The sequence below is a fragment of the Zeus faber genome, assembly GCF_960531495.2.
Source record: "Zeus faber genome assembly, chromosome: 12".
Taxonomy (NCBI): Eukaryota; Metazoa; Chordata; class Actinopteri; order Zeiformes; family Zeidae; genus Zeus; species Zeus faber.
The window spans coordinates 4421014-4445611 of NC_137196.1; the positions used below are offsets into that span (position 1 = coordinate 4421014).

The following is a 24598-nucleotide window of genomic DNA, read 5'->3' on the forward strand; positions in this document are numbered from 1 at the left end:
ACCTTTCGTGAGTACTGTGTGTGTGTGTATGTATATTACACACACACACACACACACAGTATATATATATACTGTATATCAGAAGCAATCGCTGATCCTGATCAACTCAACACTGAGTAGTTGCCATAGCAGTGTACAAACAGATATCAGTCAGTGATAATCTTGTCATTGTTTAGCCATTTATTGCAACAAATAAATGTACATACAGTTATACTTGCCCTTGATGGCACCGATCTCTAAAATGCTTCCTGGATTAGGCAAGCAGCATGCTTAGCTTTTATGCTTAGCATAAAACCCCAATAGGTTTTCAAGAGTGGGCCCAAAGCAAAACATTGAAATATGATTCAATACCTCTATTTAGTTTAACCTTTGAGCCATAGTAAAACTCTAAACTAGAAAAGTGGAGGCAAAGCTTTTCCCGCAGCAGTAGTGAGAGCAGCATTTGGCGTAACAGCGATCATAGTAAAAGGGCGACATATTTAAATGGGCCGCCTTGTTGTGAGAATGGAGTTGGAGACTTGGAGAATGGATTGGTGAGATATACTGATGAAATCAGCAGCGACAGCTAGTTACGATCAGCAGGCTGACAGCTGATGGCGTATGACTTGTGTCCTACATGAATTTACGCCAAGCTTCATTAATGTGCACATACTGTAGCTGCATTCATTTATTTACATGTTGTTTACAAATATTTATTTTTTAAGTGACTTGGTTATTTTTATATTTATTTGTGAATACAACATTTAATATATTCATATATGCAATGTTACCCCACAACTCAAGTGCCATGCCTGTCCCTGCCCAACTGCTACTCCTCTCTTTCTTTCTCTCCCTTCTGTATGTGTCCTTAAGATTTTTCCATTTTCTCTTGCAGTATTCAAGTAGTTGTAAAAAAATACAATAACAAAACATCACAACCTTCTGTCTCTCTTTGTGGATGTATGTGAGTGTGTAAATGCACATACAGTCGTCTAAATTATATAGGTCTTTTTATACCAGAAAATTGTAGGAGCCCTTAACATCCCTTCATCCCCAGTCCGACAGTTTGAATGTCCTCTGATTTGGTTCCTTGACAGGCTGTGAGGGATGCGATTGATGCGGAGATGCATTGCACAGTGGATTTAAAACCTGTTGAGTTCGGAGCGTGTGTTTTCTTCCATCTGAACAAAGTTGAGAACAAAGCTTTACGTAGAGTGAGATGCTGAGTCGCGCAACTGAGTGCATCCGCACCGTGATGGACCTCCGAGGTGATGGGAGTCTGGATAGGATGATGCTCAACACTGGAGATCTTACTCCTGTCTGACTCTCTGGTCAGGTCTGGTCAGACTCTGCTGCAACAAATCTGCTGCATGTGATCACTGAAATTAGTTTAATATCAATATCCCCCTACCGTCCTTCCGGCCTCCATATCCATTACCAGGAAGCGACAGGCTTCATTGAAATACGCCCAACCAGTGATGCAATGCAACAACCAGTCAGGATCTCCCTGCCTAAATCTCCACATAAGAGTAATTGAAGAGTTGGTTGATTAGATTGATTCATATGTCAGTTTTCTGTTGGTTTTGGGAAAACAAAAACAACCTCTTTTTTTTTTTTCAATTTTTCACAATTCTTTGAAATTTAGCTTGTCTCTGAAGTAAGGGTATAGGTCTGGGAAGGTGTCTGCTCCATTCTGTGCGTAACGCTGCCCACCAGAGCTGCCAAGTCTCACAATTTGAACCTGAGACTCATGCATATCAACCAGTTCACAAGTCACACCTCATATTTCTCACGCTGAGAATTCCAAAATAAGTTAAAATTTGTCTGCTTAGGTATGCCGCTGCTACGTGAGGTTAGAAATAGATAGAGATATCTACAGTATAAAGAGAGCCTATATAGACCTTCTCATCAGTTTTACACTTATTGCACATAAATGCTGTTTTTTCTCCAAAAGAGATCGCAAGCTTTTGATAAAAACAATAATGCCCATTTCTGAGCTTTTGTTTGGAATAATTTTATCAAAACATTTTTTTGTCATATAGGAACTTGAATTAAAATATATATATATATATTTCTGGCTATTCTTTGATGTTTCAGGCCTTTCCCCTGTATTAACATGATTAATACATAATTTCCAGAACTGCTTTTAGGACGCAGAGTCTGCTAGGGAAATGTAATACATTTTAATTGACGATGGATGACGATGTCCATGATTGGACACTCATAATAGTAGATGACAATGAGATTAATGACAGATACTATATATAGATATACTAATATAAATAATAGACAATGAGACTTAAGTTATATTTTAATAAATAAAGATCACACTGCAAATGTATAATATTTATTTTATGTTAAGTCCTTGAAAATGAAAAGATAGCGCTTAAGAGGTACTCTAAAATCGTCAAATTTAATTTTGTAATGCCAATATGAGTCATTTTACAGTCACAGTACATCATCTAACAGTAACTAAACAATTGAAATAACGACAATAGCACCTTAAGTGCATCAGAACCGTAACTTGGTATAATTTAGAACTTATTTAACGCTAACAAACAAATGCCACACAGCATCCTGGATAACCATGGCAACACCCAGGACACAGTACAATAGCTGAGGCAAATTTAATTATTATTTTTCCAAAATGATCATATCTCTGACTACTCACAGCAGCGACGAGGTGTAGAAGGTCCAGTTTGTATGCCGACTTCAGGGCAGAGTCACACATAACACGACGGAAGCAAATCCATGGCATTTTCCATCACCCAATTATCATGACAGCATATCTGAAGCCTCGACGCACCGCTGACGTGACACTCTTGATGTGAATTGGGGTTGAGTCCCTCGATTCCCTTCATGCTACTCAGGAGTGGGATTTAAAGTAGTGCCGATGCCTCGTGTTTTCAAAGAGTTTCTCAGGTGTAGCTCCTGGTAGGCAGAAATTAGTCAAGTGGTCAGTGCTGTCTGTATCTGCCGGTAGAGTTCGGCTGCGTCGATTTCCTGGAAGGCCGCTACCAGTTCGGACATTGACTGGTACTCCAGAACTAGAAAAGCTGGTCGACTGAGAGAGAAAGAGAGGGATGGGACAGATCTTACAATGTGTGTTTTTTCTTTGAGAGGGATTACTACAACTACAACAAAAAACATTCAGACAAAAAATGTTGCCATTTTTTTCTTGTTTATTTTCATGGTAAATTTTTTATTTTGATATAAAAATATATTGTTTATTGTTCATTGTTACGTTTATTTGCTGAATATATATTGTTCATTTTTAGGTTCATTTTCTTGTTTATTGTTCATTTTTAAGGTTAATGTATATTGCGTGTTTCTTTTCTGTTTATTTTAATTATTAATCATTAGGTTTATTTTATATTGGACAATTTTAATTGTTGGTTGTTTATTTTTAGGTTTATTTTTCTGGTTTATTGTTCATATTGTTTATTGTTATTTTCTAAGTTTGTTGTATATAGCCACATTTTTCTATCTTTTACTTAATATTATTTATTGTAGATTGCCAAAATGTCCTTGCTTGTAATTTAGGATTATTATTAATTTTTAAGTACAAACTTAATGTCTATAATGTTTATTTTTGGGGGGTTTATTTATATTGTTTATTGTTGATTTTATTGTATATTGCCGACATTTTCATGTTTATTCCTTAGGTATATTTTTTAATGGTTTATTGACTTTTGTTTATGTTTATTTGTTTATCATCCTGTTTATTGTATATTTGTTTATTTTCAGTTTTATTTTCCAGTTTATTGGATGAATAAACCATCCATCTATCGATCTATCTTTATCCCTAAATGTCAACAGTTCTAACTCAAAAATGGCTTCAAATAGCTGCTACACCTACTTGGTGTGGTGTCCATGCAGCTCTAGCCTGGGCTCTGGGGAGGGCGACAAACAGGGGCTTTGCCAGAGAACCTTCATCATCCTCTCTTTGCATTTCCTGCCCAAACAGTTGACGTCCACCTTGACGGTCTTCAGGAGAGAGCAGAACTCCTGGACAGAGAAAGTTTATGAATAGGTCCTAGGTGCAGATAGAAGGACATGATACAGTTATGAGATTAAGAGTCAACATTCTTCCTTAAAACAGTCCTGGAATTGAACAGTAATATGAAGTAAAAATAAATAAATAGATATCAAAACCAATAGTAAAACAATCAAGGGAGAGTAGAAGCACTGATTCCTGTAGATCCACAGGGTATTAATACACACACACACACACACACACACTTGCTCCTAGTGTGTGTGTGTGTGTGTATATATATATATATATATATATATATACACACACACACACACACACACACACATATACACACATACATATACACACAAATACACACACACACACACACACACACACACACACACACACACACAGTGGGGCAAAAAAGTATTTAGTCAGCCACCAATTGTGCAAGTTCTCCCACTTAAAAAGATGAGAGAGGCCTGTAATTTTCATCATAGGTACACTTCGGCTATGAGAGACAGAATGGGGGGGAAAGAATCCAGGGAATCACATTGGAGGATTTTTAATTAATTAATTGGTAAATTCCTCGGTAAAATAAGTATTTGGTCACCTACAAACAAGCAAGATTTCTGGCTTTCACAGACCTGTAACTTTTTCTTTAAGAGGCTCCTCTGTCCTCCACTCGTTACCTGTATTAATGGCACCTGTTTGAACTCGTTATCAGTATAAAAGACACCTGTCCACAACCTCAAACAGTCACACTCCAAACTCCACTATGGCCAAGACCAAAGAGCTGTCAAAGGACACCAGAAACAAAATTGTAGACCTGCACCAGGCTGGGAAGACTGAATCTGCAACAGGTAAGCAGCTTGTTGTGAAGAAATCAACTGTGGGAGCAATTATTAGAAAATGGAAGACATACAAGACCACTGATAATCTCCCTCGATCTGGGGCTCCACGCAAGATCTCACCCCGTGGGGTCAAAATTATCACAAGAGCGGTGAGCAAACATCCCAGAACCACACGGGGGGACCAAGTGAATGACCTGCAGAGAGCTGGGACCAAAGTAACAAAGGCTACCATCAGTAACACACTACGCCGCCAGGGACTCAAATCCTGCAGTGCCAGACGTGCCCCCCTGCTTAAGCCAGTACATGTCCAGGCCAATCTGAAGTTTGCTAGAGAGCATTTGGATGATGCAGAAGAGGATTGGGAGAATGTCATATGGTCAGATGAAACCAAAATATAACTTTTTGGTAAAAACTCAACTTGTCCTGTTTGGAGGAGAAAGAAAGCTGAGTTGCATCAAAGAACACCATACCTACTGTGAAGCATGGGGGTGGAAACATCATGCTTTGGGGCTGTTTTTCTGCAAAGGGACCAGGACGACTGATCCGTGTAAAGGAAAGAATGAATGGGGCCATGTATCGTGAGATTTTGAGTGAAAACCTCCTTCCATCAGCAAGGGCATTGAAGATGAAACGTGGCTGGGTCTTTCAGCATGACAATGATCCCAAACACACCGCCCGGGCAACGAAGGAGTGGCTTCGTAAGAAGCATTTCAAGGTCCTGGAGTGGCCTAGCCAGTCTCCAGATCTCAACCCCATAGAAAATCTTTGGAGGGAGTTGAAAGTCCGTGTTGCCCAGCGACAGCCCCAAAACATCACTGCTCTAGAGGAGATCTGCATGGAGGAATGGGCCAAAATACCAGCAACAGTGTGTGAAAACCTTGTGAAGACTTACAGAAAACATTTGACCTCTGTCATTGCAAACAAAGGGTATATAACAAAGTATTGAGATGAACTTTTGTTATTGACCAAATACTTATTTTCCACCATAATTTGCAAATAAATTCTTTAAAAGACAATGTGATTTTCTGGATTTTTTTTCCTCATTCTGTCCCTCATAGTCGAAGTATACCTATGATGAAAATAACAGGCCTCTCTCATCACATTTTAAATGGGAGAACTTGCACAATTGGTGGCTGACTAAATACTTTTTTGCCCCACTGTATATACACACACACACACACACACACACACACACACACACACACACACAGTGGAGGAAATAATTATTTGATCCCTCACTGATTTTGTAATTTTGCCCAATGACAAAGAAATGAACGGTCTATAATTTTAGTGGTAATTTTTGGTAGATTTATTATAACAGTGAGAGACAGAATATCAAAAAGAAAATCCAGATTAAGAAATCACATTAAATAAAAGATATAAATTATTTTGCATTTCATTGAGTGAAATAAGTATTTGATCCCCTATCAAAACATGACTTAGTACTTGGTGGAGAAACCCTTGTTGGCAAGTACAGAGGTCAGACGTTACTTGTAGTTGATTACCAGGTTTGCACACATCTCAGGAGGAAAGTTGGACCACTCCTCTTTGCAGATCCTCTCCAAATCTTTAAGGTTTCGAGGCTGTCGCTTGGCAACTCCAAGCTTCAGCTCCACAGATTTTCTATAGGATTAAGGTCCGGAGACTGGCTAGGCCACCCCATGACCTCAATGTGCTTCTTCTTGAGCCACTCCTTTGTTGCCTTGGGCTGTATGTTTTGGGTCATTGTCGTGCTGGAAGACCCATCCACCACCCATTTTTAGTGTCCTGGCTGAGAGAAGGAGGTTGTCACCCAGGATTTCACGGTACATGGCCCCATCCATATTTCCCTTGATGCGGGGAAGTCGACCTGTCCCCTTAGCAGAGAAACACCCCCAAAGCATGATGCTTCCACCTCCATGCTTGACGGTGGTGTTCTTGCGGTCGTAGTCAGATTTCCTCTTCCTCCAAACACGGTGAGTCGCATTGATACCAAAGAGCTTGATTTGGGTCTCATCTGACCACATCACCTTCTCCCCAAGCATTCTCTGAATCATTCAGGTGTTCATTGGCAAACTTCAGAAGAGCCTGTACATGTCCCTTCTTGAGCAGGGGGACCTTTTGGGCGCTGCAGGATTTTATCAATTACGGCATAGTGTGTTACCAATGGTTTTCTTGGTGACTGAGGTCCCAGCTGCCTTGAGATCATTAACAAGCTCCTCCTGTCTAGCTCTGGGCTGATCCCTCACCTTTCTCATGATCATTAATACCCCACGAGGTGAGATCTTGCGTGGAGCCCCAGACCGAGGGAGATTGACGGTCATTTTGTGTTTCTTCCATATTCGAATAATCACGCCAACAGTTGTCTCCTTCTCACCCAGCTTCTTGCCAATGGTCTTGTAGCCCATTCTGGCCCTGTGCAGGTCTACAATCTTGTCCCCGATGTCCTTAGACAGCTCTTTGGTCTTGCCCATGATGGAGAGGTTGGAGTCTGATTGATTGATTCTGTGGACAGGTGTCTTTTATACAGGTAACAAGTTGAGTCAGGTGTCTTTTATACAGGTAACGAGTTGAGATTAGGAGTACATTCTTAAAGCGAGAGGACTAATCTGTGGGAGCCAGAATTCTTTATGGTTGGTAGGGGATCAAATAGTTATTTCACTCAATGAAATGCAAAATAATTTATTTTATTATTAATTCTTTTTTTTTTTTCATGTGATTTTCAGGATTTTCTTTTTGATATTCTGTCTCTCACTGTTATAATAAACCTACCAAAAATTACCTCTAAAATTATAGACCGTTCACTTCTTTGTCAGTGGGAAAACTTACAAAATCAGTGAGGGATCAAATTATTATTTCCTCCACTGTATATATACATATACATATACACATACGCACACACACACACACACACACACACACACACACACACACATATATATATATATATATATATATATATATATATATAAAATTAATAAAAGTTGAAAAAAATTTGAAAAGTAAAGTAAAAGCAAAATAAAAATGCACAAATATACACAAATAGCCGAAAAAATGGAAAATGTAAATATGAAAATATGAATATACGAATGTGATTTTACGCACAGGATAAGTTATGGGTTATGGGTACCTGAATGTCCGCCCGGGTTCCCTGTAGTACAATCACAATATGGTGTCCGAGCAGTAGCCAGGTTCTGAGCTGCAGCTGCTCAGTCCAGCGTTTCAGCTGCTTGACGTAGCGCCCCCTGGAGCGTATGTGGTCCAGGGTGAGGACGGCCATCCACTCCTCCCCTCCTCCACCTCCACTTGTCGCCTCTACCTGCTCTGTTGCTGCTGCTCCTCTCCCCTCCTTGGCCACCTCCCCTGACTGCTACAAAGGGAGAAGATTTTCATCATCATGATAATCGTAGCAGTGAAGGGGGGGAGGGTGTCTCCCTTTTGACTTTGGGGCCAACCAAAAGGATTTCTGTCTAATCTTCACTTTTTTTTTTTTTTTTCATTTATTGCAAGTAGACAAGTAGTGAGAGCACTCTCTGCATTTGCAAGATTTAGCGCCACAGAAATATACAGTTGTGTATAATCAGCATAATTATATAGGAAATTTACAATGTTTATTGATAATAAAAGCCCAGGATCAGAGCAGCCACATACCTGTTGCTTGTTGGTTGGTCTAACGAGCAACAGGTAAAACACATATCCCCACACACACCCAGGATAGGAGCCCTTGTCATGACACGTGTCCATCTGCTCCATCCTCCATCGGAAGAGTGGAGGGGAGGATCTGTCGTCGCACTGGGGGAAGGAGGCCAATGGACTGTGCTGTTCAGGGAACCAGGTCCCCAGGAAGGGGACCAGTTCTGTTTTGTTGGTTTGAGGTATGGGAACCCTGTTTCAGAGTCCAGAGTTATATTTATTTAGGTATGGTAACCCTGTGTCAGAGTCTGTATTTCTAGGTATGGGAAACCTGTGTCAGAGTCCAGACATTTGTTTTTAATTTCTTGTTCTCTGCGGTGGTGTGGGTGGTGTGGTTTAATCAGCCACACCTGTCCTGGGTCTAGGTAATTGGGGCCCAGGATCAGAGCGGCCACATACCTGTTGCTTGTTGGTTGGTCTTACTAGCAACAGGTAAAACCCCCATCCCCACACACACACACACACACTCAGGATAGGAGACTTGTCACGACATGTGAACATTTACTCCTGGGCTTATTCAATCTAGCCCACTCTCTACAATAAACTGTGTCTGAAACCCCATCATCTGTGTCTCTGTGTTGGCGGTCCCTGAAAATGGAACCTTGGGTGGCGTGTGGTAGGCGAAAATGCCACAATCACCTAATAGAAGCATGTTAGGTAAGAGGGAAAAGTAAGGGCCCAAGGCAGGTCAACTGTGCAACACCAGAAGTTATATCATGTTTCTCTGATACATGACGTCCAAGACATGAAAAATGTCCTTCCTGTAAGTTCTGAAGCAGTTCAGGATACATTATTTTGGTGAGAGCAGTTTCTGTGCTGTGAAACTGCTCTGTTCTGTGCTTGGCTCTGAAACCTAAGTCAAATTCCTCCAAAATGTTGTCATCATAAACAAAGTTGTAAATTTGACTACAGACTACTTTCTCAAGTACTCACTAATGACGGAGTAGGTCGCAGACTAGGAGAGCTCTGTTGAAATACTGTCTAAATCCGAACCACACGGGATTTATTACCACAATTACCTCATGAAAATTTGTGTCAAGGGCTGGTTAACATGGGAAACCCTTCGAAAAAATCAAATCAACATACAGAAGAGCAACCTTCGGAAAATAATCTTGGCGACGGCTCACAAGCTAATCAAAACGAACAGCATGCTACTAGCAACGCGCCGCTAACATTGGCTGACATGGAGAGACTTCTCAAGTCCATGGAGGACCGTATTATAGCCAAACTTTCTGATCAGCTCTCTAGTGATTGAGCAACAATCGACCAGCACGACCAGACAATTCAACAAATGGAAATGTCACATAATGATATGGAGGCCAGAATGGCAACCCTTGAGTCCACCTGCGCAGCCCTGCCCAAAGAAAACTATGCCCTCAAACTTAAGACGGACGATCTGGAAAACAGATCGAGACGCAACAACATCCATATAAGAGGCTTACCTGAAGAAATTGAGGACTCGCAACCAAGCGCCTTCATGGAGGTAATTCTGAAAGAAGCGTTTGGTCCAGAAGCCTTTCCCGCTCCTCCATTCGTTGACCGGGCCCACAGAGTTACCATCCTCCGCAGGAAACAAGGAGACCAGACCAAGGAGCGCATCCTGAAGCTGGCGAGGGAGGCAGGCGCGTCCCTTTGTTTTCACGGGCACGAAGTTCGCATCTTCCCCAACTACAGCGTTGAGGTCTCCAAGAAAAGAGCGGCATACGCGGTCAAGTCAGAGCTGAGAAACGCCAGCTTCGTGTATAGGATGCTTTTCCCTGCCAAGCTCCAAGTACCGACAAGAATGGACAGAAACTGTTGTTTCATTCCCCCGGAGAAGTTTCCTCTTTTCTGCAGAACGCCCAAGCCGGCTCGCCTAACACTCTCTCCCCCATTACGCACAGACTGGCAGTCAATCTCTTGAGCCCAAACGCAGCCACATTTACGCTTCAAGGTATTTGCCGACGCTCCTTAATGACTTTTATTAATATTATTGTTTTGCTATACTCTTTCGTTAAAGGCTTCTGTTGTTAATGAAAGTTTATTAAGTACTTTTCCTTTGTCATACTATAAACGCGCTCCTGCTTTTATATATACTGTATAAGCCTTACAGGTTTTAGTTAACTTAAGTTAACTTGTGGCTGCCCCGTTTGTAAGCATATCGTGCACATGCTGTACACTGTTGTTGTTGCTGTGATTCCAATTACAAATGCCAGTGTCTTTATACAGAGTTTCAGGCTAAATTCAGTAAAACCAGAGTTCAAGTCTAAGTTAAGTGTTCTCAAAGCTGGTAGTTGAGAACATTGTTCAAGTCCCCTGTCCCCATTCAAATAGTTTTTTTTCGTTTCAATGTCAATTTCACCACTGCTATTCCATTTTCCCATGCATTTGTTTGCTTATTTTACATTATCTCCCCCCCAATTTGATTACAATTTGTTTATAGGAGGTGACTTTAACTGTGTACTCAACACCATATCGGACAGGTCGTCAAACAAAGTACAACCTCTCACCAAATCCGCCAAAACTATTAACGATTTCATGGCTCAGAATGGTGTTTCAGATATCTGCATATTTGAATTTAACAACAAGAGAGCGTTCTCCTTTTTCCCCCCCCCCAATGTCCACCATACATATACTCGTATCAATGATTTCCTTCTAGATAACAGGTTACTGTTAGCTCTTGCTCTTATCACAGTATCAGACCATGGAGCCGTCTCATTCCATGTAACATTACCCGACTGCGTTAGACCCACTCATAATTGGAGGCTTAACCCCCTCCTCCTAGCTGACGAGGAATTTGTGAAGCACGTTTATTGTCATATTAATTTCTTTATGGAAACCAATGCCTCCCCAGAAATTTCCCACTCAACATTATGAGAGACCCTCAAAGTCTATCTTTGTGGGCAAATAATTGAATACTCCTCTAGGACTAAAAAAGCAAGAGACTCCAAGCTTAACGACATCTCTCGATCCATTGCAGAGATTGACAGTCACTATTCATCCTCCCCAGCACTTTTTTAAGAAAGACTGCGACTACAGACTGAATACAACTTAGCCTCCACTGACAAAGCCACATACTTGCTCACAAAATCTCAATTCAGTGTTTATGAATCAGGCGATTAGTCCAGCAGACCACATGGAAATCAACAACACTTTTAAACAGTATTACAGTAATACAGCTCAGAATGTGTTGATAATCTTCCGCAGCTTAACCACTTCTTTGACAACCTCACTCTACCTTCTGTTCCAGTCAAACATAACTCTTTACTTGGAGGTGGGGGATCTCCAGTGCAGAGATAATGACAGCTCTCAACTCTCTGAAATGCAACAAATCACCTGGCCCAGACAGATATACCTCCAAATTTTAAACAAAATTTGCACTTGAGCTTTCTCCAAGCCAGTTTTAATGAATCTCTGACATCTGGGCATCTCCCACCCACCCTACGTCAAGCAGCAATAACACTTTTACCGAAAATAGGCAAAGACCGTCTCCAGTGCGTCTCCTATCATCCCATCTCTCTATTGAATATAGATTATAAAATATTATCGGTAATTACAAATGGACAACGATCTGAATATTTCCTTCTTGGCAGAAGTTCTCACCAGGGCTGCAATTTATCCCGTCTTCTCTTCGCCATTGCGATTGAACATCTAGCTATTTCTCTTAGACAATCCAACGACTTTCTGGGCATAGAGCGAGGGGGCCTAACACACAAATTATCCTTATACGCAGACAACGTTATTTTATATGTTTCAGACCCAGTAAAATCTGTTCCTCAATTTTGAAAAAAGTTAAATGTTTACCATTATTCAGACAGCTGGTCTAATCCCTCCTTCATCTTTTCCATTTAGAATTGTCAGTAAGGTTTTTAATATCTCTGAGTCAAGATCACATCCACTTTCTCATCACTTTTCACCAAGAACTTTAACGTTCTATTTGAAAAATGTGAGAAAGATATGGCCAGATGGATGAACCTCCAACTGTCCGTAGTCAGGCAAATTAATCTGGTAAAAATGATTGTGCTACCAAAATTCCTTTACCTTTACCAAAACATTCCCATTTTGATTAAGAAATCATTCTTTTATTCACTGGAGAAGAGCATATCCGCATCCATCTGGAATGGTAGGCCACAAAGAATTAAAAGAAGTTCCCTTCAAAGACCTAAACTTGCTGGCCTGGCCCTTCCCACCTTTATTTGTTATTTATTACTGGACATGTAACAAAAAGGCGATGTTACACTGGATTGGCAGAGACCTGCCGGGTAAGTGTGAGGCCTGGGTACAAATGGAGTATGCCTGTAGCTCACTTAACCTAGCCTTCATATTATGTTCTCTCATTCGATTAACCCAAGTCTAACTTTTTTAGATATCTTCAAATTAGAAACTTTGTCCGGAAAAATATTACATCCTTTCCAGACCTTCCGACAGGCAACACTATTGATAACATTCTCTCATTGTCTCCTCAACGCAAGGGTTCCATTTCCATTCTCTAACAATATTTGTGATCTGATCCCTCATTCACTGCAAGATGTGAAGAGACTTTGGGAGAACGATTTGGGAGAGGAAATAACAGCAGATCAATGGGAGAAGAGGGAGCTTGACCTAGTATATACCTCCTCCCCGTGTGCTAGGCACAACTTGATACAACTTAAGGTTGTGTTGAGATCACATTTGACTAATGCAAGACTGGCGAAAATCTTCCCTGATGGAGACCCCTCATGCCCTCGCTGTAAAGGTCAACTGGCAGATATTATACACATGCTAAGGTCCTGCCCTAAACTCTACACATTTTGGTCCAACATCTTTAGCGCCTATACAGAGATGTTTCGAAAATAATTCACCCCTACTCCTAAATCAAAGTTCAAAGTGTTTTCTTTGTCAAGTGTACAGTACAACACAAGGTCATTCAGTATAATGAAATTCTTGGGGCATGACAGGCAAGAACTGCGTAGTGGGCATAAAAAATAAAATAAGGCAAATATAAGGAGGAAATAATTGTTTTTTAAATAAAATAAGAGTCGAATATCATTTTTTTTTTTTTAAAGAGTAAGAGTCGATGTAACAAATACGGGCAAGAGGTCACAGCTTATGTACATAAAATGAAAATAAGAAAAATAATCGTGAAACAGACACTAAAATAATTGGAACATTGTAGCAGTTCCAACAGAAATAGGATAGTCTATTGCACAAGATATGGATATAAACATAAAGTGAAGGAGTGCCGGTGGATATGTACATGTAGTTGTGGTGATGTACATTTAATTTACATAGGTGACTACAGATGTTGCAGGCTGAGAAGCCTGATGGCCTGAGGGTAAAAACTGTTTGTGAGTCTGGTAGTCCATGCCCGGATGCTCTGGTAACATTTACCAGACGGCAGCAGCATGAACAGTCGGTAGCCTGGGTGGCTGTAGTCCTTTATGCTTTTCCGTGCTTTCCTAAGGCTTCGTGTGTGGTAGATGCCTTGCATGGAGGGGAGGCGGCAGCCAATGATGCGCTCCACTGTCCTCACCACCCTCTTGAGCGCCTTGCGATCAGCAGCGGAGCAGCTGCAGTACCAGGCGATGATGCAGCCAGTGAGAATGCTCTCAATGGTGCATCGGTAAAAGATGGTGAGAGTCCTGACAGACATGCCAAACTTCTTGAGTCTCCTCAGGAAGAATAGGTGCTTTTGGGCAGTTTTTATTGTCGCGTCCGATTGCCTGGACCAGGAGAGGTCATCACTGATGGACACACCGAGGAACTTGAAGCAGGAGAGAGCACTCTCTCCACTTCAGCTCCATCGATGTGAATGGGGGCGTGCCCCCCCCTGCTAACGTTTCCTGTAGTCCACGATCATTTCTTTAGTCTTGCAGACGTTGAGAGAGAGGTTGTTATCTTGGCACCATGTGGCCAAGACGCTGACCTCCTCTCTGTAGGAGGACTCATCGTTGTTGGTGATGAGACTGAGGATGGTGGTGTCGTCCGCAAACTTCAGGATGGTGTTGGTGCTGCGCATAGTCACACAGTCATGTGTGAACAGGGCGTACAGGAGGGGACTGAGTACGCACCCCTGCAGGGCTCCAGTGCTCAGGATCAGTGCAGAGGGGGAGATCTTTCCCATTCTCACCACCTGGGGTCTACCCGTCAGGAAGTACAGGATCCAGTTACAGAGGGAGGTGTTAAGACCCAGAATCCTGAGCTTGGGAACAAGCTTAGCGGGCACAATTGTGTTGAATGCTGAGCTGTAATCTACAAACAGCATCCTCGCGTATGTGTTGCTCTTGTCCAGTTGGGAGAGGGTGGTGTGCACTGCCTGGGCGATGGCGTCGTCCATAGATCTGTTCCGGCGATATGCAAATTGAAGGGGGTCCAGGGTGTCAGGAAGGGAAGAGCAGATGTGGGTTCTGACTAGCCGCTTGAAGCACTTCATGATGGTAGAGGTCAGCGCTACGTGGCAATAGTCATTCAGGCAGGTGATGGATTGTTTCTTTGGTACCAGCAGCACCTGTTTGAAGCAGGTGGGGACTGTAGACTGGATCAGGGAGAGGTTGAATATGGAGGTTAATACCTCCGCCAGCTGGTCGGCGCACGCTCTGAGGACATGGCCTGGAATGCCATCAGGCCCTGGAGACTTCTGAGGGCTTCCACTAGCCTTGCAGCCGGGATGGTGTTGCTCGCCTCAAACCATGCGGAGAAGGTGTTGAACTCATTGGGAAGAGAGGCTGCTGGCTGGGCATCACTCCTGATGGTGTGCAGTCCACACCACATGCGTCTGGGGTTGGAACTGTGGTAGTCCGACTCCAGCTTGACCCTGTAGGCTCTTTTGAGATCTCTGATGGCTTTCCGAAGGTCATATCTGGACTTCCTCTAGGTCTCCAGGTCCCCAGAGCTATAGGTGGAGGACCATGCTCTGAGCTTAGCACAGACATCACCATTAACCCAGGGCTAATGGTAGTTGGGGAAAGTCCTGACCTTGACTCTCGGGACGACATCATCAATACACTTGTAGCTGTAGGCTGAGACAGAGTCTGTGTATGCATTGATGTCCCCATCAGCTGCAACACAGAACATCCGCCAGTCCGTGGTTTTGAAACAGTCCTGGAGAGTGGCAGTGGATTCCTTACTCCAGCGTTGGACTGTTCGACAAACCGGTTTTCCTTGCTTTAATTGTTGCCTGTAGGTTGGTAGGAGAAGAATGGAGGTGTGATCCGCCTTACCAAAGGCATGGGGCGGGGGAGGGGTTTGTAGCTGTCCTGTAGTTGTGAATAACAATGGTCGATAGTCTGATCATCCCTGGTAGGAAAGTTGATATGCTGGTGACATTTACTTTCCTCATATTAGCCATACTGAAGTCGCCACAAACAATAGAAGCTGCCTCAGGGTGAGCGTTCTCCAGTCCATTGATTACTCCGTAAAGGTCCTCTAACACGCACGTTTTATCCACCTGCGGGGGTATGTAGACTGCCGTGATTATAGCGGAGCTGAATTCCCGTGGGAGGTAGAAGGGACAGACTTTTCTAGTTAAGAGCTCCAGGTCCGGAAAGCAGTGTTTTGAAAGTACGGATATATCCGAACCCCAGCGAGAGTTAACCATAATGCAGACCCCACCGCCTCTGCGTTTACCTGACTCTGTGGTTCTGTCGTGCCGGTAGATGGAAAATGTGCCCTATATGGATTAACCCCTGAAACTAGCTCCCTTAAAAGCAAAGCTTGTATGATAATTGCATTTACTTCCTTAATTGCAAGATGTCTTATTCTTCTTTCTTGGAAGGAACAAGCACCTCCTAATTTCTCAAGATGGGTTAGAGATACCATGCATTTTTTTGAAACTTGAGAAATCAGATATACTCTTAAAGGCTCCTTGCAAGAATGTAGAGAGATTTGGACCCCATTCTTAGAATACTACAAGAGTTTACAAATACCATTAAATAAGGACGATTAGAATACCATTATTAAAGTGAGGCAGCAGAGGACCGACCCTCCCCCACCTCCTCCCTCCTTTTTTTTTTTTTTTTAACTTTTTGTATTTTTTTTATTATTACTATTATTATTAGCTATTTAATTATTGCTTTCTTTGTTCCTATTTTCTTCTCTCCTTTTATCCATACACTTTTTCTGCATCCCTTGGTTGGGAAAACTCTTCATAAGACAATTATCCCTGTAATAATCAAGACTTGAGGGGACAAGTGGGCATGGTTGGTTGGATGGATGGGTGGGTGGAGTGGGAGGGAACGGGGAGGGGGGGGGGTTCTTTATATAACTTTAAGTATTTGGATAACGCAGCAGATCCATGCTTGTGTACATTCGAATTTCAACTCAGCTGCAAATGTATGATGTTTAATGAAAAATCAATAAAAACTGTTAAAAAAAAAAAAAAAAAAAAAAGGTTTGATACGGGCCTGTAGTTACCTCAGATACCACAGTCCAAGTCAGGTTTCTTCAATAGTGTTTTCACAACAGCAGTTTTAAAAGAATCGGGAAGGAAAAAAACGTGGTCTCAAGAAATTATTTTCAAAGCAGAGCTTGAAAAACTATTGAAAACCCTTTTAAAAAATATAGTTGCGACAGGATCAAGAAAGCATATGGAAGGTTAACTCTCTATTACAATCCTACCGAACTCAACAGAAATAGTCCTCAAGATCCTCATGGATGCTTTCCTTTTATAGGGTTGACTATTGAAGTTTCCATAACTGGTAAGTAATAAACGCCCTGATAGCTATTATTTTGCTTGTAAAGAACATAGTAAATGCCTCACATTTTGCGACAGATGCTTGGCTTAAAATATCAGGACTAGGGTCAGGATTAAGCAGTTGATCAATGGTGGAAAACGGTATTCTAGGGTTACTCCCACTCTGTAATAATCTTTGAAAATGTGTCTTTTCTTGCAGCAGGTACAGCATTGTTATATACAAATAAGGATTCCTTCTAAATGCTATGATGGACCTTAAGTCCACATTTTCTCCACTTCCTTTCAGCCGCTCTACATGATCTCTTGAGCTTCTGGACAGAGCTATTTATCCATGGTGATGATTTACCACTATACCTCTTTTTGACCTTGAGTGGAGCCACTTTGTTCAGTGTAATAATCACATTGTTATTGAAAGCATCAGCCATTTGAGTACTAAGCAGTTTAGATGACAAGAGTCCAGTTCTCTTATAAGCTCTGAGAACTTCAGTTCTGCTATTGCATCTAGGAATCCTTTTTGATCTAGTTTCTTTCATGTTCCGGTTTACTTTCAAATGAGAATCAAAGAATATACAATAGTAATGAGAAACATTGATATTAGACACTGTAATGTGGTTAATGTTTAACCCTTTCGTCACAACCAGGTCAACCAGTGTGTTACCGTGTTTATGTGTAGCCTCAGTGACATGTTGTGTTAGTTACAAACTGCCCAGCAGGTTGATGAACTCCATGACCTAAGGCTCAGCCCTGTTGTTTATGTGAATGTTTAGATCATCATTCAATATTATTCTATCATAACTGGTGATGATAAGCGATGCAAATTCAGAGAATTCTGGGAGGAAATTTAGTGAAGCTAACTTTGAAGTGTTAATAACAAGGCCTGAAACTGATCTTGTGTGATGAGGAATGCATATCAAATTTGATAGGTTAGCAGAGTGAGTTGAGTACATCTTGTTTGGCCTGTTGCTAGTTAAAGCAGGAATGGGGAAGGTTGCATACACTGTCTTTCAATGTTGATAGTGGGCTATGTGTGACTCAAGGGCTTGGTATTTGAGAAGTTGTAGATGTCATCTCTACAGAAGCAGGGACCATTAAAACGTCAGTTGTTATGTCTTCTGGGATTGATATGTGTACTGTTGGCAGCCGGTGGTGATGAACACAGAGGAGAACAATGTTGTGGTGCCGTCAGGATGGAGCGGAGTGGGCGGCATTGAGCTGGGCAGATGGGTGATGAAGAGAATAGTGAAACCCTGATCTGTTTGGACAAAGGCCATCAGGTAACTCCAGATAAGTGCCATTGGGAGAAAATTGGGGGGAGAGGTAGGAAAAAAGGGGGGAGCATGAGCTGGAGGGAATGGGGCTGATAGTTGTGATCTAAATGAGGGTCATATGGGATATCCTGGCTCTGAGAGTGCCCCTGGTCTGTTTGTTGTGGGTAGACTGGAGACAAGTCAGAGTAGGTGGCCTAGAGTTGCTCATACTGGGACGGAGCAGTGCATTAAGGCGAGGGACAGATGAGTGTCGAAGGGAACAGTGGAAATTCCCAATGAGTAGTTTCACCCCAGATCTATTTAGACAAAGGCCATAACTTCCAAAAAAGGTTTTTGCGCCCTCAGAAATGATTAAAGTTGTCAATAAAACTCAGCCTTTTTGAAATGCAGGTTGTCGAAAGCCGTGAGCTAAGCGCCAGGAGTCCACTGAACTTCGCCATTCCTCTGTCCACTGACGATAGGGGACCACTGATAATGACTGAATCTTCAGTTGGGTGAAGCTGTCAAGCGATTTAACAAAGTCCTGTTTTAACGGTTCTGAATGCTTTCTTCGGGTATCATTAGTCCCAACATGAACAATGATTTTATCAATCCTTGTGTAATCAGACAATATCTTGGGAGATTTTCACATTGATGTCACTGACCACGGCACCTGGGAAACAACATATTTTTAGAATCTTAGCACTAATGTCTCGAATAACAATCTCCCACGATAACAGCGGACAGCTCGCTCACTTGATCCAATGGGGATTCACAGTTTAGTCCTTTGACAGGATGAGCTTTTTTTGGTTGTTTGCTGTTTGTTTGCTTTTTGGAATGAGCTGGCCTTAGCGCTGTTCCATTCTGGATTACAGCTCTGCTTTCGTCCTTGGATTTTGCTCCCAACTTGTGCCAGGAGTTAGTATTCTCTCGAGTCGTAGAGGGCTTTACTTGTACTGGCTCAGTTTTAACAAGCTAGTTATAGTGTCAGCTCACCGATAGGAGACATTGGTAGTGTGTTGTGAAGTTCTCCAAATTTTCCCAAAACGATGATCCTGGTTTAGAGCACAGCAAACTACTATAACAGTCGAGAGCAGTCTGTGCACGTTGACGACTCCGAAGCGAGGGGAGCCATACTTTGCCCACACACCACACTGTAGCTAGTGGTGGTTTAAAAATAAAGGGTAATCCTTTTTAAGCAGTTTTAAAATAAGTGACCAGTTGTTAGATTGAGCCACTGTTTCTTATTTTTGCAGCACAAAACAAGTGCTGAAATTGGCAAAAATAGAAGCAAAGCTGGGAGCAAGGCAGAGAGAGGAGAGCAAAGCAAAACACGTCTGCTCTGTGTGAAGGACATGTCTGATGACATTATATGAAAGATGTGTGCAATGGACACAGTATAAATAAAGATATTTGGTATGTGCAGGTCAAGTACAAATATTATAATTTCAATTGGGGCGTCAAATCGAGTTTTAGCACGTTTCTTAGCTCATAATTTTTAGATTTTTTTAATATTATCTCTTTATATTATCTTTTTTATATTACCTTCTATGAAAATTCTAAAGATATGGTGTGAAACCTATGCACCGACAAAGTGCACAGTGTGTGTTGTGTGTTGACATTACTTAATTTTGTTGTAATTTGTGTTTGTAAATTTGATTTGAAAAGATGGAAAAGCCATCTTTTAAATCTTGTTAAAAATGTGAAAATTATCTGTGTTCTAAACCAGATACCAATTAAGTTCCTGTTAAATGCCTTGTTTTCTTTTTCACTTTGGGACACTGTTGTGTTATATCTAATTGAGTCTTAAAGGACAACTTGCAGGTTGGCATACCCAGTAGGGCTGTATCCGACTCAGAATTTTGTAAGTGGAATCGGATTTCGCTGTTCTATGAGAGCACAGATTGTGCCCCCATCGCCCCCTCTCCATAAGTGATGCACTGAGAATAAAGCTGTCTTAATTCTGCTCTTAATTTGTTTTTGTTTTTCTCTTAAGAAATAGAAAAAGAACCAATAAGAGTATTGTTAAAGTACAAGATCAATAAACAGTATTGGTAAGAGTAGTAGTACCGTTAAAATCTTAACGATACCCATCCCTACTAGTGCCCCGTGCCCCGTCCCCACACTGTTTTTAGTTGTTATATTTGGAGGAATGGGGCACGGCTCACCGCGATCACGGTGCACTGAGAGTTGTGTTCGCGTCCGGACGATTCACACAAATAAAAATATATTGATGATTCCCCTTATTTATAATTCTCCATAGAAATGTTTTCCCTGTGTATTTTCTGTAAGTTTCTATCAGTTTCATCCTGTTATTGTAATGCACACTGACTAAAAAAAAAAAAAAAAGCTGCTCAACTTGAAGAATCTCAGTCTGATGATTGGACTCGTCGACTTTCAGGGGGCAGCCCTAATACTCCGTGAATTGTGTGGGGATATTATGTAGCAATTTGATGCAAGAATTATTTATTTATTTATTTTATTTAGAATTACAGCTGGACTCATTTTTCTAATGCAATTAGCCATGTCCAACTAAAAATCTGACATTGCCTGCAAACTTGAACGTAAAGTAACAGGTGTGAGACAGGACAGAGCTAGTGCTACAGTGAATGGAAACTTGCCAAGTACAAGAGATGTGGAGAGAGAGACGCTCAGTGTCATTTTATTTTAGATGATTTTTTTTTTTCCGAATTTACTACATGTATGAAACGAAAAACGTAAAAATCCTCTCTGTCCCACCCGGAGTGCAACGCCCTGTCTATCCGGGAAGAGAACTTCTTTTGCAGTGATCTCTCTTGGGAGATGGGACTCTGCGTCATCTCTTGCAGAGTCTCCACCAAAGACAGGGTGTGTTTTTATTTTTATTTCAGATTTAGATGTATTTGTTTACCTTTGTTTCCTACTTGAACTAGGTAAACAAAACCTTTGTCTCACCATTGTTCTCTTTAACTTTACTGCAGTCTCCATTTGTATGGGACTTTATTTTGAAATAAATTGATTTTTTTTGTGTAAATACTCTTTTACTTCTAAATAATAAATCCTAAACACAGCACTTCACCATCCTAAATAGCTGTGAAACTGACCGACCTGCTACTGCACTGTGGCAGTGAGACGACCACTCCCGTCGTGATGTTACCAGCCGAGATGTAAAGAAATTGCCTTTTTTACCCGCAAATTTAAAGCACTGTATTTTTTCCTGTATGTTTGCCCTTTCTGCCTGTAAAAAGGTTTAAACCATCTTCTCCATGAGCCCAAGATTGTAAATTCATGAAAAAAACAACAACCTGATAGTTGCTCTTTAAGACTGCTTCGCATCGAATTTGTGATGTACCTGACAGTCAGATCATCCCCTAGTGGCAATGGGATAAACTGCAAGTGCAAGAAAAAAAAAAAAACTTATTTCCTCAAATAGTGATCGAGGGTACCAGGCCTTTATTGGAAGAAGGCTTATGTTAGAGGCAGGCTATTATTTCTAATTCCCTCTGTTTAATAAGTATTTTTGATCATATTTTAGTATGAATTTTAAATCAAACTTCCAACTAGATGCCATGCCATGCAAACACACATATATAGGGAAAAAAAGAGAACGAGTAGCTACCCTAAAAATCGCACTTGTGGTGGTAGCCAACGGGGTAATTACAGTTTTCCGAGTTACACCACTTCCTGCTTGGAACGCTTGAGAGCAGCAGCGCTCAGAGTCGGGCATTTGCCCCAAGGAGTGATCTGTGATTTGCTATGCAGCAGTAGGAAATGGAGTAAATTAAATTAATCTAAAATAAAAACACACTGTTTTTATTTGCTTTGTTTGGGAGCTGAGCTCTGCACCGGAACAGTGCCACAGCTCTGATCAGTTTCCTCCACCCCCGGTCTTTATTTGAGGCGACTATGGCGGGCCAAGGGGGCATGGTCAAGCCGCCACTGCAGACAGGCGGCTCCACCCGGAGGCCGCTCAGCTGCTGCTGAACAGGCGAATCAACGGAGGGACTATGTTCAACTCGAGGTAACATCACAGAGAAGAGCGTCTGGAGGTTGCTTACGCATACCTACCTGCAGCCAGGCCACGAGCTGATGAACCATCGGTTCCTTGGGCAGGGCCGCAGCTTGTTCCTGAAGTTTCCGTCTGAGGTCCTGACACTGACCCCGGGACAGGAGGGGGGATGAGACAGACACGTTGGGAGGGCAGAGAGGGTAGAGCGGGGGCAGATGGAACGAGAGGCTCACCTCCGCCCTCCTCGCATCATGGCCCACCGCCGTCTTTATCTGGACCACCAAACCATCCACTCCTAGACGAATGAAAATAACACGTTCGCCATTTGAGCATTTATTCACTTTTTCAAACTAGTTGCAATTTTGATTAAACTAGTTAGAAATGTACATTTGGATATAAAAAAACATACTGATGATATCAAAAACAGACATTCTTAATATCAACATTTCAACTGCTGATAAAACATTTTTAAACCGCTCCCCATTGCTTTCAACGCAGAATCACAATCATGATATCAAGAATGTGTATTATTGATATCAAGAATTCCATGTTTGATACCAACAATTGGTATTGATATAAAAATCCATTGTTGACATCCACAATTTGAATTGTTGATATCAAAAGTTTTATGGTCAATATCAACAATCCCCATTCTTGATACAAACAATAGGAACTTCTGATATCAACAATTGAAATTGTTGATATCAAAAGTTGTATTGTCAATATCAACAATATACATTCTTGATATCACAATTGCCTTTCTGCATTGAAAGCAATGGGATGCGGTTTCAGTTTCTTTATGTCAAAAGATCTGTTTATTCATACTGAAGTGTACATTTACAACTAGTTTAATAAGTAATTGCAACAAGTTTGAAAAGAAAATTAATAAATGCTCAGACAACTTTGCCATACTTAGACACACCTTAGACACAGATTTGGACTATGTAATTGGGTGCAGTTGGTTATGGAACGAAATGAAATGATAACAATGAATTCTTAAAAAGCATAGAAAGTGAGAGACAAAAACATATTGTGAAATTGTTAGAAATGTAATTAAGGAATTAATGTTGAAGATGGTGTGGCACACTCTAGTTAATGACTGCGTTATATCAGTCTGCTGTTGGATGGATGGATACACTGAAAAGGCTGTTATTTCTAAAAATCCACTCAATTATACACTTTTTTGGGGGAATTATTGTACAAATTGTTGGTGTATAAAAAGAAAGAAAAAGCTTTTTTTTATTGTGCCATTCCCAGTTATACCACTAGAGGGAGTGAATTGAGTCACATCCAAACGTGTTAGCAATGCTAACTTGGGTGTTTTGATATGGATTATGTCCTTCTCTTGTATGTTAGCGTGCTAATGCTGCGCCTTTTATAACGACATTTGAACTTCTTGGATCTTGGGGGTAAAATTAAAAAGTGAAAAGCGTCATACCGGATCCGTGTATCAACTCATACTCTCCCTCTCCGCAGTAAATCGAAGATAAAGCTGCAATCTCTTCTAGAGCAGCTTCAGACATTGCTTGAACGTTCGTCTATAGCAAATACATGTATTTTCTCCATTGACGTTCTGTTGTTAGCGGTGTCGTTTGTATGTTATGTTCCGGGTCGAAGAAGCTGAAACGTTTCCATTGTGTGCGCAGTGTTTATATGTCCGACGAGCGCTGTTTCCCGGTTATCATGGTTCCGCTTCATTGTCGCCAGATGCCCAAAAACAAATAATCGTAAGGACTCCAGAATGTTCGTATTTCAGGGCAAACTATCGGACGTACATTCAGATCCAGACTGCGGTGCAACGTATATGAATTAGGAGTAGGCGGATCGATACTACCGATACTACGTCTAGTTTTGAAGATCGATTCTAGCGTCAATAGGATCTGTTGAAAAAAGGGATCAGTTTCTCTCTCCAAAATAAGTAAAATGTTTTGTTTTTTAATTCTTGAACGTTGCTAGATTTGGCTGAAATACAAAAGCCATAAGTGGTACTCTGCTTTACAAATTCCTGTAATTATAAACCATAAACCAAAATTTCGTAACTTCACTGTAACATACGGGCATCTAAACAATTTACTACCAGTTCGGACTCAAACTATCAGCCCCCCACAAAGCCATACACCCAGAACAATAAAAATGGCTTAATTAAATTGTCATGAGGCCCTGCCTGTCCTGATCCCCTGTCTGTTGCCTGGTCTGGGTTCTCTGGGTCTTCTCAAACTCCTGTCAATA

The 24598-nt window shown here is 41.4% G+C and overlaps 1 protein-coding gene across 3 annotated transcripts; it reads right to left on the reverse strand.

Moving 5' to 3' along the window:
* Positions 1 to 2288: 2288 nt before the first annotated feature.
* rwdd3 (RWD domain containing 3) lies at positions 2289 to 23973 on the reverse strand. Of its 3 annotated transcripts, none has more exons than XM_080011385.1 (5): positions 23808 to 23973; positions 22429 to 22664; positions 7922 to 8158; positions 3839 to 4015; positions 2289 to 3043 (listed from the first exon to the last, which is right to left on the reverse strand). In XM_080011385.1, the coding sequence occupies exons 1-5, from the start codon at positions 23890 to 23892 to the stop codon at positions 2846 to 2848; spliced, it is 933 nt and encodes a 310-aa protein (XP_079867511.1). In that variant the 5' UTR covers positions 23893 to 23973; the 3' UTR covers positions 2289 to 2845. The 3 variants fall into 3 exon arrangements, with proteins under 3 accessions (XP_079867511.1, XP_079867512.1, XP_079867510.1); XM_080011386.1 differs by having other exon boundaries at positions 3839 to 3987; positions 7922 to 8161; XM_080011384.1 differs by having other exon boundaries at positions 7922 to 8161.
* Between the last annotated feature and the right edge of the window lie 625 nt (positions 23974 to 24598).